This window comes from Dermacentor silvarum, chromosome 8 (genome assembly GCF_013339745.2).
Source record: "Dermacentor silvarum isolate Dsil-2018 chromosome 8, BIME_Dsil_1.4, whole genome shotgun sequence".
NCBI lineage: Eukaryota > Metazoa > Arthropoda > Arachnida > Ixodida > Ixodidae > Dermacentor > Dermacentor silvarum.
In genome coordinates, this window is record NC_051161.1 from 127,234,534 (window position 1) to 127,255,519 (window position 20,986).

At 48.4% G+C, this 20,986-nt stretch overlaps 1 protein-coding gene across 1 annotated transcript in view; it reads left to right on the top strand.

Annotated features, from left to right (window-relative positions):
- The window catches only part of LOC125947352 (uncharacterized), a 36,985-nt gene extending 17,291 nt beyond the window's left edge, over positions 1-19,694 (top strand). Inside the window, exon 4 of the mRNA XM_049671888.1 lies at positions 19,498-19,694. Coding sequence (XP_049527845.1) covers positions 19,498-19,649 — 152 coding nt within the window. The 3' untranslated portion in view covers positions 19,650-19,694. The remainder of the gene's footprint in view (positions 1-19,497) is intronic.
- Positions 19,695-20,986: the final 1,292 nt, after the last annotated feature.

Consider the following 20,986-nt stretch of genomic DNA (forward strand, 5'->3'; position numbering starts at 1 on the left):
GGTCGGTCGCCTCGCCCTAGGCCTGCCACCGCTTGCGCTGCTCCTCCGTGCTTCCACGCTCGGCGCTCGGCCTCTCGATCTCCAGACGAACCCGTTATATCCATTGCGCGCACAGAGTCCGTAGCAACTGCCAGAGGAGGCGAACCCCGCGCGCCTCCACCTACACGCATCCTCCGTGACGTACCGCCTCTTTCCTCCTCCTCCGCTTTAACCGCGCGCTCCTCCGTACCTCCCCAGCTGCCTCCGAGACGTAGACGGGACGGGGCCGGCGTGCGGCGGAAGCATAGGAACGCTTCAACGGAAATCCGTGTAATATTTCTGCGCTTGGCTGACTTTTTTTTTTTTGGCTACGCGTGTAATACACTGAATAAAACAAGGCAGAAAAGGACAACAGAGATCCGAATGTTCTTTACACGAATCGGTGTTCTATTCACATATTTGTTAGACTTTGCAGCTTCCGCTTCTTAGTCTCGTTGGGCGGATCGGACACCTCGTTGGTCAATCGGCGGCAGAAATTTTTTAGGAGAATGTTTGTGCTGCACCACAACACACATTTCACCACCACTTCACTCGTGTGTCCCTCTTCACAGACGTCGAAGTCTGAAGGCTCCTCGTCCCTGAGCCGCTGGAGTGTGATTTCTGTGTGAGGGTAGACGGGCTTTTGAAAGTCATCCTTTAGTCTCAGTTCTTTGCAAGGCGTTTTGACCTTGACAATGGGCCCACCGTAGGGGCGAACTGGCTATGGCGTAGCACTACTAAGCCCGAGGTCGCGGGATCGAATCCCGGGCGCGGCGGCTGCATTTCCATGGAGTGAAATGCAAAAACACCCGTGTACCGTACATTGGGTGCCCGGTAAAGAACCCCAGGAGGTCAAAATTATTCCAGAGTCCCTCACTATGGCGTGCCTCATAATCAAATCGCGGTTTTGGCACGTAAAACCCCAGAATGTATTTTTTTAACGTTTACAACTTTCCACCCCATTGCTGTAATTTCTATGAAACTGGCCGTGTCTTCGTGGTGTTTTAGGTTGGGCTATTGGCTTCAACCACTCGATGTACATTTGGTCCGGGCTCACTGAGTACCTCCAAACATTCTGTTTCTCAATGTATTTTGGGGAAACAGCTTTCCTGGAAAAAGTGTAGCCGTACCGGAGGAACCGCTCGCTCTCTAAATTATATGAGATTTCGATTGTCTTAAAGCACGCATTAATGCATGTGCCGCGGCACCGTCGTGCTTGGTTCAAACTCAGGGAACCAGAAACACTGGCAATTTTGTTTTAACCAGTTGTTGCGCACGCACTTTAGTAAGTGCACTGGGTCGATGGCAAAGAACAATGGCCTGCCGGGATCTGATGGGTGGGGAAACGCGATATCACTTGCCAGTTTTTTTTTTTTTTTTGTACGGTTTGGGGGGTCTTGGGCACAGAGTACTTTAAGGGCATAATGGCGCTTCAATTTACAGCTTTCAGCCACAAAGCACATCGCTTTGTATCTAATTTTTTCTAAGCCGCAAATGGCGTCTCCGAAAACGTTTTTTTTTCCAGAAATACCCCATTGGCCCTACGCAAGGGTACAATGTGGGCTACCTCCTGAAACTTGCAGATGAGGATGTGGACCATAAATACAAATGCGCTATTTGCTGTTTCGTCGTTGTTCAATGCGATACCGTCGCGATGTTGCCTCTATGGTAATCAAAAATTCAGAGCCCTTCCCCTGTCGAGAAAATGGAGGCAAGCGAAGCTCGTGGCAAGACGACTCTGTCGCAGGCGTTCCGCTTTGTTTTCCCTAAACTCAGGGTCCGCGGCTCTTCGCTGACGTTTCGCCTGGGCTTCGGAAGCCCTCACGCTAGAATCGGACAAGCTTCGCTCACCCCCATTTTCTCGACAGGAGTATGGCTGGTGATTTTGTCGCTTTGGGTCCTACGCATGACAAGGGTAGTTCATGGGCGCGTCACAGATCCCCGAGCCCACAGGGGTATGTGGCATTCAGCTTGGACCCTTTCTTCACTATCGCCAGGATCGGCCCCCATGACAGGAATATGTGCCATTGACCTTGGGCCCTTTGTGCACTATCACCAGGATCGGCCCACTTTTCAGCGTGACACCACCACCACCACCACCAAAGCTGAAACTTGTGAGCCTATAAAGGTTCGCTTAAAGATGCTTTAGGTTAATTTCGTCCACCATCAAGGTCACGTAGCGTTGCTGCTCATTCAACTCGAATATCTTACTGGCCATGTAGCCATGTCGCTGCTGCATAGATGGGGGTTCATTCCGAGTGATGAACATATTGACTGAATAGTGCTTGGGGTGGCATGATGACGCTCCCATGACTGCGAATGCACTTGTATGCATGAAGCGACAGTGTAAAGAATATGCAGTAGTTCACCGTAAAGTTAGCAGAGTAGTGCCGTCGCTCTTTTTTTTTTTTTTTTTCTTTTGACATTAACTGCACTTGCTCGGGGAGCAGTTCAATGGTCGGGGGGTCTCCTCGTGTTGCGGATGTTTTGCTCAGAAGAGAAGCGACAATCTCGCAGATATCTATGTCGGAGGATTTCAGAACTTCAAGTCACGGCACTGTCGAACCCCTGGACTCCCTCTAGCTACTCGAGCGGCCGTCGTTTGCTTCCGACCGCAGACTGAAGTAACACGTTGTACCCGAGCCGCTTCACTGGTGCTTTTACGACGTTTACTGTTCGGTTGGTCAGGTCGGTTTTTACAATGAAAGTCCTACAAATCAAAAAAAAATTGTGGGGTTTAACGGGCCAAAACCACGATCTAAATATAACGTACGCCGTAGTGGGGTACTCCGGAATAATTTCGACCTCCTGAGGTTCTTTAGCGTGCGCCTAAAGCTAATTACACGGGTACTTTCGCATTTCGCCCCCATTGAAATGCGGCCGCCTTGCCCGGGATTCGATCCCGCGACCTCGTGCGCAGCAGCCCAACACCATAGCCACTGAGCAACCACGGCTGGTAGCCCTACGAGATCGATACCTCGGAATAAACATTCTGAACTCGTCGGGTCACACGTAGAGGCACTGAGGCTTCGAAGAAGATATTAGTAAAAAATTTTGGTCTTTATTTTTCCGCCTTTTGTCTTTATTCAGTCTTAAGTTTACGAAAATTTTACAACCCCCAGAATGAATAAAATGTGGTTGATCCCTCTTATATAGGAATCGGTATAGAACACGAAAGTGAAACGTGTCTTCACAGAAGTAGTGTAATGTTTATTGCACATTGATATATAATGTCTATTGGTGTTTTGTGGCTAAAGCGCCCTTAGGCGTTGATGCACCCACGCTGACGCCTGGTGGCACGTCTCCTCCATCACGACTACCAACGTCGATGACCATGAGCAACCGTCGTGCATATGGAAGCTGCACTACGCTGCACACGCTAGCACAACGCGAAAGACGAAGCACGTAACTGACACACTAATACAACGCGCAAGACAAAGCACGTAACTGAATCGTCACCGAGTCAAATCAGCGCGTACAGCGCGTCGTAATTGCAGCCTCCGCGATCAACTTCAGAAACATTTTCAGAGCTAATTGCGGAGGCCACGCTCCGCTGTGCTGAGTACGGTGAACGCCACCTAGGTGGCGTTGGTAGTGCTTCTTGATGCCAGCGTCCCTTCGAATGCTGGCATCGAGGCGTCTTAGTGCTGAGACCACCGAAGCGTTCACTGTCGGTGCGCGTTAGTGTCATAATGCAGTACTTCTCTTTTCTGCTCGTAGGCGGCGGCACCGCCCCGAGCAAGAGCGCGGGTACACGGAGGAGTGTTAGATATATAAGGCGCGTCTGTGTAGCTCTCTGCAAATGCGTTTGTGGCGCAGTGGGTTAAACGCTCGGCGATCTATCGTCGCGGACCGAGAGGTCGTGGGTTCGATTTCCAAATTTTGCATGTTTGTGGAACTATTTCTTCTGGTTTCTTTCTTTGTATTATGTTCGTGTGACGTATTTCCGTGACGGAAATACGTCAGTGAAGTCTTGGTGGACCCCGGCATAAAACACTTTCGTGTTAAAAACGACGAAGAAGTACTTCAGGATTGTAAACCGTTTCAACCGGGTCGCGCAAGAGAAGCTACTTAATTATGGCTGTTCCTGTGTCCCCCTTCTGTAATCTCTGAAGACACCCTCATATTTGACGTTGTTTATGTTTTTTTGTTACTGGGGTGTCAATAATATTCCAACCTCCCTTTCTTTTCATTCATTCCTTTTGTTCTTTGATTAATACATTTACATTTTCTTCTTTTTCCACGAGCGCCATTTTTCTGCGGCTACTTTGATTCTTTCTTTCAGAGTCACGATAGTTCAGTGACCTCCAGCGGAGCAGGTACCGCCCACCTCAATCCCCGTCGTCTAGGCCCCTTTCACGAAAAAGACGAACTTACAATGACACGTCAACCGGCTAACGCACGGCGTTGCCTCAAATTCGCCCAGCGACGATCAGTAGCGCATTATCTTTCTTTTCAATTCTACACCCTCGTCGCTAACACACCCTCACTCATTACCTCACCCATCCGCCTTACCCCCTCTCCCCTTTAGAAGAAGCCTACCTGTATATACTGTGCCGAGCAGAGCATATGTCGCCTCGATGAAGCCACTTGAAGAAACGTTGGCTCCTGCTCTCACCTTGTTCTCGTGTTACTCATCGTCTTGAATTTCCATTTCCGGCATTCCCCGTATTTTCCCTGGATTCTTTCCTAAGCACGCGGCGCCACAGACGACCGGGAGCCGGCCCATGCCTCTCCCTTAAAATGGTGACCGAAAACGTACTGCAGCACAGAGTTATCGGCTTTATGCAAGTCCCCCCTTGTTCTGAAACCATGCCTTTGCAAGTACCCACGCCTTTTCACTCCAGCATGCTAAGAAAAGTTGGAATACTTTTTAGTGTTTCCAAAACTTCCAGGAAGAAAGACTGTTTTTCATGGATTTTGCATGCCTTCCATATTTCTGGCAATTTTACATCTGTGCTCCTAAACATCAAGTGCGTAGTGAGTTTTCTTAGTGCGTTCTCGTTATTTTATTTTCAAGTAATGTTAGATCAGTGTTTCAAGTGCTTCTTGATAAGGTAAGCAGATGCCTTCTTTTTTATTGATTGTACTGTAAGATAATGTTCAACAGCCTGGCAAGGTAGGGATCAAGAATTCAGGATCGCCAGTCGGCTTCAGGAGTCTGTGAAGCAGTGCGTTTATCTATAGGTCAATTACTCACAGGGAACTTACAGAAGAATAAAATTGGGTTGAAATGCATACGGCAGGCATTCCAAAACCCTGACTGGGAACTTACCAATGTTGCTGAAAAGAAAAGTGTACAAAATTATTGTTTTCTACCGGTGCTAACAAATGGGGCAGAAACTTGGAGGTTAACACAGAAGCTTGAGAACAAGTTAAGGACCGCACAAAGAGCGATGTAATGAAAAATGTTAGGCGTAGCGTTAATAGACAGGAAGAGAGCGGTGTGGGTCAGAGAGCAAACGGGGATAGCCGATATTCTAGTTCAGATTAAGAGAAAGAAACGGAGCTGGGCAGGCCATGTAATAGGTAGGGTAGATAACCGGTGGACCATTAGAGTTACAGAATGGGCGCCAAGAGAAGGGAAGCGCAGTCGAGGATGGCATAAAACTAGGTGGGGTGATGAAATTAGGAAATTTGCAAGTAGAAATGGGAACCAGCTAGGCGCAAGACAGGGAGATTGCAGGAAAAGGCCTTCGTCCTGCAGTGGACATAAAAAAGGCTGATGATGATGCTAATTAATATTCTCTGTCTATCGATGAAAAGAACAAAGCGACGATTATTCTGAGGGATGAGGGAAAAAAGCAGGAAAATTAATAAAACGGCTGCGTAAACAGACCGCATTATATATGTGCGTTTATTTACAACTTTTGTGCCACGAGGTCACTCACCTCGCCCGACATCACGCACATGTCTTGACTGTTGTGAATATTGCACCCGTGTGCGCAATTGTATCGCGGGAAATGAAGATGCCATGTTTCAATCACGTGCATGCAATCCAAGCCCCAAAAATGCAGATGGCGCGTAATGGCACCTGCATATATACCCGGGCCATATACGTCAAAGTGGCACTGGCGATATGCGCCACATGTGTGAGCCCGACTGTGCCATGGCTAGAGAGTGAGTTCATCGAACCTTCGCCGCGACTGCTGCACGTGTGGGACGCTATACCCTAAATGCGTTATATAAGGCTCGGCTGGCTGCAAATGAAGCAGCGTTCGCGATACCAAATTGGCCGCCACAGCCGTTCCTCGAACCTTCGCATACGCTCGTGTTCCCACGCATGGCTTCGGTATGGCTTCTTTTGGCCGTCTTGTGCGCGTTTGGCGCGCCCAGCAGGGTGAGTTCTCACGTCGCCGCGGAGTCATCGTTGAAGCCTGATCTGGCCCCCTACCAGGACATCGGGAAGGTGAGATCACTGGGAAATCAACAGTTTTTGACGATATCATTCAATTCTATAGGTGAAAAGAGACATCAAGCCACGCGCGAAAAAAAAAGTACATATAGCTGAATCGACCGAATATACGTGACTTTCCGGCGTTCCAGCTCTTGTGAAAGTGCCTTGAGGGCAACCAAAGCGCTGACTAAACATTTTCCGCTGAAGCGTGAAATTTGAAACGAAAACACCAATGAGGTGAGCTGGTTTACTCGGCGCACTTACATTCATTATCCCAGCTTGGGGACGTAAATTCTGAGCCAAGTAAAATAAAAAGAAGCGACTGTGCAGAAATCAGCTTTTATTTTGCCATTTGTAGTAATGTAGCGAGTCGGAGTCCATAAAGATTCGATGTTCGCGAAAATGCATGTTCACGAGGTGGAGAATTTTAGGCAGCAGAAAATGGAGAACTCTGTCCGTTTGCGTCCTTGTTCCCTTCTTTGTAATTTTTTTGCCAGTGTAAAACTCATCGCAACGTAATCATGGTGAAAATGAATCCGGAGACGTTCTTTGCAACGTCCCTCATAACCCAATGAGCAGTTTAGGGACGTTAAAGCCCGCAATATATTTTATTTTATTTGTGCGAATTTTCTGAATGAATTTTACGAACGACGAGTTTTCGGAGATCACGGCAAGGAGGTGTCTGTCCTAAGAAATACTATCGCACTTAGCGAAATCTTTCTATCTGCTTTTGAATGCAAGTTCAAAACAGCATACTCTGCTGTGAGGTGTCAGAAGCAAAATAAGTGAGGCTATTTCTAAAGACATCGGCTCAAGAAGAACTTCACAACGTGTGCCGAAAATGCATATGCGCGAGTTCTCGAAACACTTGCCTGACGTCTACATGCTGTTCATCAATCCATAATGTCCCTTGCCACGTACTTCTTTCGTATTAAGTTGCACTGCCTACTTGTATTGCTTATAGTTTGCTATGTAGATTAGTAGGTACATTCTATGTGCTTTTGCTAATCAAGTAATCGTCAGTTGACACTTTATCCCGCTCAGCAGTGATTGGAAAATTTACTTTGACGTGTTACAAAGTGCCAGTACATAACTTGCACATTTTGCAGATGCGATGTTTATACAGCGATCGCGCTAGGTGTTATAATGCACTCGGAAATGAAGCATTGTGCTCCTGAAAAGCAATAAAAGAAACATCAACCTGCCGTGATATCTTCGTGGTGGTTGTAGTGCCCGATATAGAGAAGTAAAAGAAAAACTAAGAATAATCTTTCTATGGCAGAGAAAGGTGTTGTGGACGTAACGTCACGTTTCTTGGCCATCATTACCAGCTCAGCAAATTGGCGTCGTTCGCCACCGAGTTGTACTGCAATGCTACAGGGGGTGCCATTCTGGACATGTTCAACTTGTTGAATCGGCCATCTTGTGAGTTTTGTTTCGTTCACATGGTTACTACAATCTCTATGATTGGCATGTCAGGCGAGCAGCCAGACCAACATCTCCAGCACACCATTAAAGCATGTTTCTCTCTCTATGATTGGCTCAGTACGCCATCATGGCAAAATTTGACAACACGGCGGAATTTAACACTGTTCGGAGCCGATCCCCGGGTGCTGTTCGCTTGGTGATGCAACGCACGCTGGTCATCGAAGACATTGGGGGACGTCAACCTCTTCGTTAACTCTGCTCTCGGTGGCCCCGAGCTTGACATGAACCTGTCGGTCCAGCTCACGAAGTACGGACGAACGTATATAGGTGGAGGATCTTAGGCATCAGAAAACGGAAAACTCTGTCCATTTCTTTTCACATCCTCATCATCATCACCATAACAGCCTTCGTCGCTTTCTATTCCTAGGCTGGAAAACAGCAGTTCAGGCCAACCTCCCCATTTTTCTCTCGTATTTGATTTCTCTGTCTATCTCTGGGAATCTGCACAGCAGGTGGATGAACTAGAGAGGCAATGTACGCAGCCGTAGCTTCATTTGCCTTGACAGAGAAAGAAAGAGATAGTCAACTTTTATTACCGAGTGAGCGAAGTGTTCTTCACCCTTGGTGAGTAGTTTCTTCATGCCAGGAGAGATTGACGCTTTAAGCTTGCGCCTCCCACTTCTTTCTCACCATTGCTACTGCGCAAGCTCGCAACGACAGGTGAAAATAGCGACAAGTTGCACGCCTTAAAGACAGTGGCAAAAGGTTGTAGTTTGAAATAGGCGCACGCACCCACTGATCGCAGTGCCTGTCTCGAGGTGCCACCTGGTATGCTCTCTACCGAAACGAGAAACAAGGTACCTTCGGAGCAGATGACAGATGCCTGGCGGACGTCCAGATGAGCGAAGTGGTCGATGGGAAGGCCCCGTTCCAATTTCGCTATGGTCCTGGCTATGAAAGGTGCGCATCGGCTTTCGTTGTAGCCTTGGAAAGCCGCTGCAGAAGCTCACTGCAGCCGTACATTTTTACGCAGCCTTCTATTGTTATACCGAACTTCATTGAAGTGTCAACCCCATCAGCTACGCGTTTCCGTCGTAACCATCTCGCTGCAAAACAGGAAGCGGGATTGAAAACGAGCCTTAGGAGAAAAGCCATGCTCAAGCTGGGGAGCATCCGTTGCCGAACTTGTCGCGATTGCTGAGGAATAGAAATGATTGTGCACCTAGATATTTCTGGTGGCTGAATCCGCAATATCCTATAGTCGCATGGGAGGCATGTCGAATGGGGTTTACCAAGATATGGGGCGCACTTGAAGCGAAATAATTTTGCTGTTCTTGTTGGAGGTATCGCGCAATTACCGAGTGCAGGTCTGTCCGACGCGATATACTTTGAAAGCCGGTGTTGAGGCGTCTTTCAGCTAGCACTTGGTAGTCATCAGAAGATACCCGGTAAAGCGATCCGTAGCACAAATGCTGCGATGGAATACGCCAGAACTAGTGTTACAGGGCATGACAATGGAAAGCGCTTTGGGTAAATTTTCTTACCCCTTCTTTTTTATTTTCCATTGGCTTTATACCCGTTATTGCACACCAGTGGGAACGGGTTTCCCCACCTTTCATTTAATTTGATTTCACAAACCAGGGGACCAGAGTTAATCATGGGTAGAACTGGCGGCACGTACGATCATGTGCGTGTGAAATGTGCCGCACTACAGAGTTAAAGAAATTTGCGCTAACGGCAGTATTAATGCGGCGATGGACAGGAGCTCTTTCAAGCACTCAAACAGGCCTTCTGTTCGCCAGATGACGTTTACCAAGATATGGGGCGCACTTGAAGCGAAATAATTTTGCTGTTCTCATTGGAGGTATCGCGCAATTATGGAGTGCAGGTCTCTCCGATGCGATATACTTTGAGAACCGATGTTGAGACTTCTTGCAGCGCTTGGTAGTCATCAGAAGATTCCCGGCAAAGTGACGACACCGAACGGAAACGGTGACCGCATGCGTAGCACAAATTCTGTGATGGAATACGCCAAAACTAATGTTACAAGGCATGACAATGAAACGCGCAAATGCCGCATTGTAGCACACGCTCCTTTACTCATACTGGTTGTACATAAAGTACAGTTAATATAAGTAAGGAAGCGCTGGATGAAGCCTCGTGGCCAGTGGTACAGTATAATTAATAATAGGGTTTTACGTGCCAAAACCACGATCTGATTAAGAAACACGCCGTAGGGGGGCGGGGGGGGGGGGTACTCCAGAAAATTTTGACCATACGTGGGACTAGCCGGGTGGCGCAGGGTCTCCCCTGCGTCTTCTCTGGACTTCAATGAAGTTATTTCACTCACTCACCTGGGGTTCTTTAACGTGCACCTAAATCTAAGTACACGGGTGTTTTCGCATGTCGCCCCTATCGATATGCGACCACTGTGGCCGGGATTCGATCCGGCGACCTTGTGCTTCGCCGCCCAACACCATATACCACTTAGCAACCACGGCGGGTGCCAGTGGTACAGTGAACAATATATCAAGTGTTTGCAGTTTAGCCGAGAAAACAGTAGCCTTTATTTATAAAAACGTGCGGCATGCATTTCAAATAACACAAGTTTAAAGAAAGAAAGCGAAAAACTTACATGCTAAATTCAGAAATAATCTTTTTCGTCATACGTTGCCCCTTTGTCATTCCATGTCACCCGACAACAAGCTACTAGTTGATTTCCTGCGCATTAAGTTTGAGCTTAACACTAAATTTGTTTTGTAAATCTTAGTCTGAATGTGAGGTTCTCGTACCGACTTTGCAAAGCACGTGCTCCCACTTGTAGTGCCGTGAATTTCAGATCTTGACGCCCTTCGTTTCCATGTTTCCAGGAATGCTACATTCACATTCAAATCTTCTGACGGGCGAAATTATAACATCTTCGAAGTTCAACTGGATGGCGGTGAGTAACACGCGCAGCGTGGTGGTTGGGAGCAGGGAGAGGGGCAGAGCATTGTGAATGACACTATTCATTAAGTCTGTCAATGAATAGAGCAGGCCAAGAAAATGATCTGCTAGTGGATTGGTTAGCCCTGTAAAATACTTAAAGCTATTTTTCAAGTTGCTCTCGTTTATTAGTCTCATTAGTCTCAACGAAGCCATCGTGCACCGAAGTCGATGAGAGCGTACAATAATTGAAAGTGAATTGAAAGATGAGACCTTAACTGGCTTGATTGAAGCACTGTGATAGAAACAATTTACCTGCTCTCTATGCAGGCAGCACCCGGCAATGTCAGCGCAGGCTAAGTTCGATGAAAGCAATTGCATCAATGGCAGTTCGATGGTTTTACTGCGCGAGTGTCGCAGCGTCATTCTTATTTTAGCTTCGGTAAGGTATGGATCAAATTACTTCTGCCCTGTACAGTGTGTCCACCGTTAACTTTAGCCAAACTATACAAAAGAACAAAAAAAAACATTGCAATGTGATTATGAGACCTACGATGTTGTTTCGTTAGTCCTTTTTGTTATCGAGATGATTTCCATGTACTAGTTATCTGGCCAATTAGAGAAATTTAATTTAACAAAGTATTCATTTCGCAAATAAGGGGCGGGGGGGGTGATTTTCGATGATAAATCTGTTACCGGGCCTTAAAACATCCCATTCAGTCGCTTTCTGCACCATTACCCATTGCATCCTGCATTGTTATGTTCTCCGCGTTTTACTCGTAGCGATCGAACACGAAAATCGCCGCGTGATTGCATGCTCATGCGCGACATGTCTCAAAGGTCAGGCGTACCCACTTGGAATGAATTTCCAGAATGACACCAGTTTGGAGATATGCGCCATCAAACTCGGCGTAAAAATGCGCTGCTGTTCCACTTACTTTTTTTCTCACCAAAATGCTGTTTTATACATTGAAGCACAAAAGTAACTGGAACGCCGATGCATTTCGTCCTACACTTGGAGGGAAAATGTCGCAGTTTCGCCCGAAAGGCGAAGCATCGATTGCGATAGCAAATTAGTAGAGAGCTATTCGGAGTAGGGATAGTAGTTTTATCGGCTGCATAAACTTGGACACATTGGCTTACTAACTGAATTAACAATCGTGGTGTCAGCGCGCACAAGCAAACATGAATAGATCACACTGAATGACCGCAGACAACGACTGGCAAAACGCTGGCAGCAAGCGCAGGGTCGCGCGGTCTATCGCTTCAACGGAAACTGAGCGGCGAATGCACAGCGCATACAAAGGTCAGAGCCGTGTTGAGATAAGAGACGGTGCGGACGACCGGCATCCCCGGGCAAAGTGCAAAGGAGAAGTTGTTGGCACAGGAGAAGCTGCCCCCCCCCCTCCCCCCCCTCTTCCCGCTTTGTTGCTTTCGCGTGGGAGATTGAGTGGCAAGATACGCCTTTGGTGCCGGAGCACAGCGCCGCCCCGCCTCCCTCCCTCCATCCCATACCCCCACGGTCTTTCGCGTGACGGTCACGTTTGCTTTCCGCCGAGCGTTCGCTCTCCGTGATAGCGCGCGGGGGCGGGGGGGTTCGCCCTCCGTGATAGCGCGCGTCCCCCGCGCGCTTTCGCTCGCGCATACGGCGCGCGGCGACGATTTTATCGTCCTTGAAATCTATACGGAACCTCACGGCGACGGCGACGCCGACGGCAGAAATACGGTAGAAGTGTCCATATAATTGCTATCGCAATAATATTATCTCGAAACTGGTGTCATCCTGGAAATTTATTTCATGTGGATGCGTCTTGCAAACACACTGGCTACAATTAGTAAATTGCAATATGTGTCGTAAAGTAATTAACTTAGAAGTTCATTAGTCAATTTTTGTTAATTAGTTGAATATGTGTTTCAATTTCTCGGGCTACTAAAGTCCACCTCTTCGAATAACCCAGCTCAACGATAAGAATTATGCTACCTGCCACAGGCGATTTTTAAAAATTCCGTAAAGCTTAATTTTGAACACCAGGTAGATTAGACAGGCGCCTTTCCGCTGTCGTCAACGGCGTCGCCGTCACCATGATGTTGCGCATAGCGTACAAGTGTGATAACATCGCCGCCGCGCGCCGTATGGTGTGGGCGCAAGCGAACTCGTTCGAGGGTAAGCCGAGAAGGATGGTGGCTCGATATCGCGCGCGCGAGGGAGGAAAGTGATGAGGAAGCGCGCCTTGTTCCATCATAAGGCACCAGGGCGAGATGAGAGAGAACGCCAGGGAGAGGGGGGGGGAGAGTACTACATTGGCGGCGGCTGCGTATGGCGCGGCCGATCGTGGCCGCGCGGACCGTATCTTGAAAGCGGTCTGCGGTAAGTAGAGAGTCGAGGTGTGCAGAGGGCTGATGGCTTGTGTGCGCTGTGTTCTCGCCCATTAGGTCGCGTTGAAGCGAGAGACAGCACGAAGGGCAATTCGTTCGCTGATGCGGCCGCTCTTTCTCACGCCAGCGTTTTAACAGCGAGTGTCCGTGGTCGAGTGAGATGTGAGCTCTTGCTCTGCTGTGCGCGCGTGAGACCATGCTAGTTTAGTTAGTAAGCGAATGCTTACAAGTTTCTGCGGCCAAACGAACTAATAGCTTTACTTCGCATAGCTGTCTAACCATTTCCTATCGCAATTGATGGTTCGCATTTGAGGCGGAACTGCGGCACTGTTTAACAGCATTGCTAACTTTGGCTCGGGTACCCTGTACAGAGGCGTGAACGTCACGGTTTTTTATTATTGCAATAGCAATGATACGGAAACTTGAGGTGCGTTTCGTGCTGTCGTGCTGTCGGTGTGTCGACGCGCATACACAGCCTGTGCGTGGACGATTATCACGTCTCCAAGGGCGCGCAGTGCGTTTGGCAGCAAAAATGACGAAACCAAGTGGATGCACCGTCACGGCACGCTCAATTGGCTCAGTCTGCGCAGGGCAGTGTTATGGCTTTCGCTGCTGGCACCAGCGTTGTGCGAACACGCATCAACATTCTTGCCGAGCAGCTGTGTGCATACCACACGGTGCTGCAAACATTGGCCCGAGCGGAACGGAGACTAAACTTCCGGCTAAAATATCTAATCCTTTCATTGGGTGCGCGCAAACGCTGTCGGGTTTTATTCGGTTTCATTTCGTGCAGCACCGAGTTGCGACGTATGCAATGCCCCTGACCGCTTTCCTCCTCACACCAGCGGTCTGAGACGCCTTCAGAGCAATGCTAGACTTTACTATCGCTTTCAGTGGCGTTACTCTCCTAGTGGTATCAGGTGTTCATAGTCTCTACCGCCACCTATCCTTATTCTGACCGCGTCTATTAAGGCGAAAGCCTTTAATGGCTCATACTCGTGGCGTCCGACCATCCGTCCGTCCATCCGTGCCCTGGAACGGTGCCAGCTGTGGCCTCTCCCCCTCACACTCTCTCAGCAATGGCGTGATGGCACAGTGGCGCATAGCAACAGTTGCGCCGCCACAGCTGTGGCCTCTCCCCCTTACGTTCTCTCAGAAATCACGTGATGGCACAGCGGCGGCGTTCGGCCATCCGTCCGTCCGTGCCCTGGAATGGTGCCAGCTGTCGCCTGGAGAAGCGTGTGCAGTCAGGTCGTCGACTGGGCACTTTGTAGTCTGTGTGTACTTGACCCCAAACGTCGGACAAGAAGCATCCATTGCTTTTGTGAATCGCATCCTACCGACAAGTGTCAGTCATCGGCCGATGGTTGTTGTCGGGGATTTCAACCAAGACGCTAGGAACAGACATGCATTTGTCAGTGGTCTACAAATTTCACTAGCGTTACAGTTGGTCACTGCGACGACAAAAAAAAAAAGACATGGCATAGTCGAATCGCCACAGGCTTTAGCCGAACACACTTTGCAATTTACAAAGTGTCCTTCAATTTTTTCTTCATGCCAGGATCACACTAGCGTTTCGAGACACCTTCGCAGCAACGCTAGACTTTAGTATCATTTTCTGTGACGCTACTCTCCTTGGTGGTATGAGGCAAACAAGGTCTCTACCGCCACCTATCCTTACTCTGACCGCGTCTATTCTTGATACCTGCATCACCTGGCATGCCCTCAAATATATCTCAATTCGCACAGTGTGTCTATAGTTATAGGCTATCATGTAGCTGGTCTGGAGCCACCAAGCGGCGTTACCTTTTAGTCTCAATCCTGGCCACCGATAACGTCATGAAAACTGCCAGCAACAATTTTTAAAAAGTCAGTTCTCTGGGTCTTCGTACCCATTCAACTAATTTCCATCTCTTTGGTAGCTTACTGCAATTGGGAAGGCCTTCACTTTACGTATTTTCTTTCTCAACATCTCATTTTCCCACTTGTTAGAGAGGGATCACTATCTTCGGTATGTGATCTCCTGTGCTTGGGTTTGCTTAGCATGCTTAGGTTTGCAAACGTTTAGCCTTGCAGGGCGTCCGAACGATACCTCATAAAAAGCGGAAGGGGGGGGGGGGGGGGGCGATGCGTGACATCTGTAGGTTTCATGCTTGTGTTCTGCCTCGTTTCGCGTAACTTCAGGTGTGGCGAAGTACGACCTGCTGTACGTGGACTGTGCCCACTGCAAGATCGTGAAGGACCCGACAGGTGAGTATACACTGGTTATGGCTCTATACAATTAGGCTTGAAGATATCTGACCTATTTCGCATGAAAGGTGGTTGTTTCTTTAACTTAAGAATGTTGTGCCGTGCATCACATTCTACGTCGCATGACGCATCTGCACTACAAAAGGAGGAAACATCAGTGTCTGTGGTACAAGTATAGTAAGAGATACGAATGAGCTAGGTAGGCAAAGGCTACTTATGTTCCGACTGGTGTTCGCTGTGTTTTTTGAGCAACGCGGTGATATTGAATCAGCCAAGCCGCTGCTTACGTAAGTGAAGCCGCAGTAGGAAGACGAATGTTTATTGAAAAAAAATAAAGGAAAGCCCTGTGTCCGCTTCAGGCGGAAGTCCTAAGTATGGTCACTTGCAAAAGAGTTGCGACCTTGTTCTGGTTAGTTCATCTTTTGAAAGCAACTTGGTACAGCACAAGCATACAGGGGCGCTATAACGTAAAGCTATCCCCCCCCCCCCCCCCCCAAACTGTTTTTATTCCAATCTCCTGACGTGAAATGTACGTAACCACCGACTCAAGCATCGGGCGGTGACCCGCAGCGTTGTCTGAACAACCCAATCAAACACTCTCCTCGTTTATAGGAGGTCACCTTTGTTTGCTTTCAAAACCAATAACATTGTCAACACTCAGCGGTTTTCCTTATCTAATTGGCTGACAAGAGGTGAGGAGCGCGCTCTAGTGGAGAGGGTTTCGATGGGGCCCAGCCAACACAGTGAAAATAGATAACCCCATGAAGAGGGTGGTGCCAGCTTCTCCGATTGGTCGGCTTCGCCTTACTTAGCTTGCGGTGGCTGGTCGAAAATCGCGGCGGCGTGCAACGGAAGGATAAGAATGCCGCTAAAACGGAACGTCAGCAAGGAAGAGTTGGCAGAGCAATGTCGTGTACGTGCCGAAAGGGCTCGATAACGTATCACTGCCACGCAAAAAGGTTTATCATGCGCAAATAAATAGATGCTCACCGGCAGGTGCGAGTAGCGACGGCCTGAGCGATCGGCGGGCAGGCATCTTCTATTTCTTTCGGAACGGGGCAGTCTCAGGCTATTCAGAAAAATTTTCAGTTTTGTTCGCCATATTAATGCATTTTTTGCGTACACGTCACTTCGACGCGGTGAGTTTTCGCTGTTTTGTGAGGTCGCGTGACAGACAGGCGAAGTGGGCGCAGCACGAAAACATTGGACCAATAGCAGAAGGCTAATGGTGCGTCGAATCAGGAATAATTGTTTTTATTTTGTGCGGTTTAATCATGCATAATCAATGTGGACATGTTATATCAGAAGGGGAGCTATCGCAGTTTTCATGACGTCGCGTGACAGACAGGCCAAGTTGGGAGTGGCCCGAAAATGTTTTGACCAATTGTGGTGGGCTGATTGCAGAATTGGAATGGGGCTCCTGCGTTGCCCAGGGGGCGCTGCGAAAATGGTGCTAAAAAGCGCCCTCAATCCGAAACTGGGTAGTACCAAGCTCGGTCGTCTGCTTCGGGAAGCACGTTTACAATATGGACCCGCCACTTTCGGTTGTGTTGTACCACGGCTTGCAGCGAATATCGGGCGCCGAAGATTTTTTCAGGGGTGGCACGCTGCGTAAAGGCAAGAAATTATGCAACGCATTATACGTGTACGCCGTTCAAGAAATAAGCTGCGAAGTTTTAGCGCGGTGTCAATCGCAAGTGAAGCGAGTCACGTACGAAGTTGAAGTTCAGGTAAGGTTTGCACGCTACTAGATTCAGGCGCACAAATGCGAGGAAATGCTTGCTATAAATGAATTCACAGCAGCGATAAGCAGACATCATGTGTACGGAACTGCTCGAGCGCACGATCGTACGCGCCGCGAAGGCAGCGCTCCTTCACCATGCCGCGAAATGGCGGGCCTCCTGCAATATTTGTTGACTGCATGCCGCTAAACAAGTAGCCATGTCTGCACTGTAGTAACGGCCATCTGTCCCTTTAGCAACTGATAAATAACTGATGCAATGCATATGAGCTCGCAGTAACGTACTGCGTGCGAATCGCGATGCGCTGCGAGCTCGTGCGCTGCTCGCTTGATGTAGCTTTTAATGACAGTGCTCGAACATCGATGTGCTCTAATCAATACTTCCTTGATGCGCTGCCTCAACGTGCTGGCTTGAGGTCAAGGATGAGCCCATTTAACTCTCAAACCTGTGCTGCTCATAGTGGGGTAATGAAGTTGTCCAGCACGCCCGACGCTCCGCAGCGTGAGGCCTTGAAGGAAAACGATAGAATCTGATGTTGGGATTCAGGCCTTCTTGCTCATGGCATCCCACGACGCAGCCGTAAGGACAGTGACGCTTTTTCGAGGCTGAACTATAGCTCCGGATGGGCGTCGCGATGACTTCCTCTTCCAGCATTACGTCCCACGGCACACGGAGAGTCCGTTTTCGTTAAACTATAGGCTGCGGCCAGCTCGCAGCGTGGTCGGCGTGGTCTGTGAGAAGTGACGAGCCTTTTCACGCTCCAAACAGGGCAGAAAAAAGCGTGAATCGACGCAAAACCCGGGCTCGAAACGTGCTTCGCCACAGCGAGTGCTCAGCACTACCCAAGCTGGTACTACCCAGATGACGTTTTTCGCCGCCACCAGGCGCCGCTACTATACCTCAAACTCCAGCGCAAGACGTCCATAGAAAAGTTTGGAATAGCTTTACGTTATAGCGCCCCAGGACATAGTAATGGCCTTAAACCTACACGACACTGACATACGACATTTCTTTCTGGAATCAGATCTGGATCTCGGTTTATTGGATTTAAAATCTAGATTTATTGGTGAGATAATAATATATAAGAAATATGAAGGAAAAACAAAGTTGATAATGCGGTTTTTTTTTGTCTTAATGAGGCATTCTTGATCCACAAGGCTGCAGATACCTCTGTAAACGGTCCGCCTCAGCGTCACGTTCACGTGCGCGCACGAATTCACCGCGCCTTTCCTTTTCTTTTACAGCGAAGCTTTAAGCCTCTAGCTGGTAGGCATATTTCGTGGCGTGCTCGATCACCCAAAAAACGGCAGTTGGAAAGGGCGTTTGTGTTTAAGTTTCCGCGTAATGTAATTATGTTTTCTCGTATATTCGAACCACAATCCGATGCTGTCATGTCTGTAGGTTATATGTTAGTCGTAATTTAGGAATTTTCTGACACATATTACTTTGATAAATTCAATTAGTTTAATAACGCACTTGCGCCAGGCGGAACGTCAAAAAAAAAAAAAAAAACACGGCAGCTGGAAGGCCTTGTGTTTGAGTTTCCGCGTAAAAGAATTGTCTTTTCTCGTATATTCGAATTACAATCCGATAATATCTTGTCTGCCGACCTCGACTGCACTTCCCTTCTCTTGGCAGAAAACCAGATGGGATGATGAAGTTAGGAAATTCGCAGGCGCAAATTGGAATCAGCTAGCGCAAGACAGGGGTAATTGGAGATCGCAGGGAGAGGCCTTCGTCCTGCAGTGGACATAAAATAGGCTGATGATGATGATGATGATGATGATATCTTGTCTGGAGGTTGTGTGTGAGTCGTACTTTACAAATTTTCTCACGTATTTTACTTTGAGAAGTTCAATCACTTCAATAACGCACTTGCGCTAGGCGAAGGTCCTACACGAATTGTCTTATACTCTGTCCTGTATTTTCGAGCTGCAGAAGTTCGGTTTCAGAAAGAAATGTCGAATATTTTTCAGACAGCTCACCTAAGGACAGATGTGTGCGTATGCGTCCATTGTGTCTGATCGTCACATGAAAATGCAGTTTTTGCATGGTAATTTTGACGAAGTCTTTCAATGATTTGTTCGCCTCTTTTGCATACAAAGCAGGCGTGAGGTTCCTATAACAAACAATTAGGTTAACGTCTGCGTACGTCGAGTGTCTGTTTTGTGTGTTATGTCCTATTTAGTCGCGCTGGAACCACTCAGTACAACGGACGTGAGAGAATCGAATAAAACTTGGAATCCTACCCTAAGTTGTTGTCTTGCCAGTTTTTAATGGCAAGATCATCTGTCTTTAAATATGACTGGAAGCTCAAAACAGACGACTGTTTGACCTAAATTATCCCACTCCACTTCGCAGGCTCCAAATGTCTGATTTCGGTGCGAGAATCCTCCCTCCGGCATGGCGTGCCCCAGCATTGCCACTTTCTCTACGACCTGCTCTGCGGGACATCGCCAAAGTACCAGGTCTCGGACTCCAGCTGCCTCAACGTTGGTGCGAAATTGGGCTAAAGGAGTTCAAGACGACAAATATCTCGCTAGGACAGCCCCTTGGACGCAAAACAGCACAGAATAAACCGTTTGCACGAGGATTGCGTGCACATATCTTTGGCTCTAGGCTACTTTTTCTGTAAGTGTACACCTGGTTTACATGTACATTTTGTCTGCTGCGGAATTTGTGATTAACTGGGCTGCGGTACGCGTGACAAAGAAACAGGCACCCCCAGCCAATCAGCACTTCAGCAGCTGACGAAATGGGCCTTTCCACTAGGAGTTCACTTACAGAATACCTAACTGTAGTTCTAAGCTGTGGTTTAGCAGCAATGACTAGTTACGAAACATGACGAGACCAACAGCGTGGGTACTCTTCTGCTACGGAACAGGTTGTGGTGTTTACTTTTACAGGCGTTCAGTGTGTTATCTGTAGGTACATTGAGCGACTACCTCTTTCGTTGGAGGATGCTTCGCCAACGAATAAAATTGTCTCAGAAGGGCTTGTGCGCGAGCTATACTACGGATCATTCCTCTTCTAACAGTGCCAAAAATCACGGACAAAGAAGAGCACAGAATCAGCGCTCGTCCTGTGTTCTTCCTTGTCCGTTTGTTAGGTGCTGTTTAAAATGAATAATAAAGTTGTACAGTGTGGATCCCACTTGTCGAGTTTTCGAATGAACCTCTGGGGACTCCGCGAACGTCCTAAGTCGTGCTAGATGTTTGGTTATGGATTCGCTTGTTCTATATATCACATTGTCCAAGCATGCGGCATGCCCATTCCAGGTCTTACTGCGGCGTTAGCACCTTTTTAATAGCGGAGCTATTTAAGCCGGGCGTAATGTATCTGCTGAATCCAAAGAAACCCCGTCGCCGAGTGAGAGCGTTGCCTTGCAAACACCTCGCGGAGCGGAGTGAGCTCCGCCTCCTCTCTCTGCCGTGCACATGCTGTCTTGACATGGAACGTTAAGGAGGGAAGGAGAGCATGCGCGCGCGCCCGCTATGGTCGGGAGAGAGAAGGAGAAAATGAGAGCGAGAGAGAAAGAGAAAGAAAGAAATTGTAGCAGCACCAACGAGGCAACGCGCAGAGCTGCTGCCGACGCTGTTCGCGTTTCCCGGTTTCCCAGCGTTCGCGCCGAACGCGCGCGGTGTCCGTGGCTGCAGCAGGCGCCTCTGGCGGCGGCTCGGCAGGTTTCGACCAGTCACGCCCCGGGAAGTGTGGAGGTGCAGCTTGGCCGTGACGTCACCGGGGAGATAAAGCTCCAAACCGCAGTGACGGCGGCAGAGCTCTCGTTGACTCTGTGGAGACTACATGTAGCCTTGACATGGGACGACCGACACCCGAAGAAGAAGCCGCT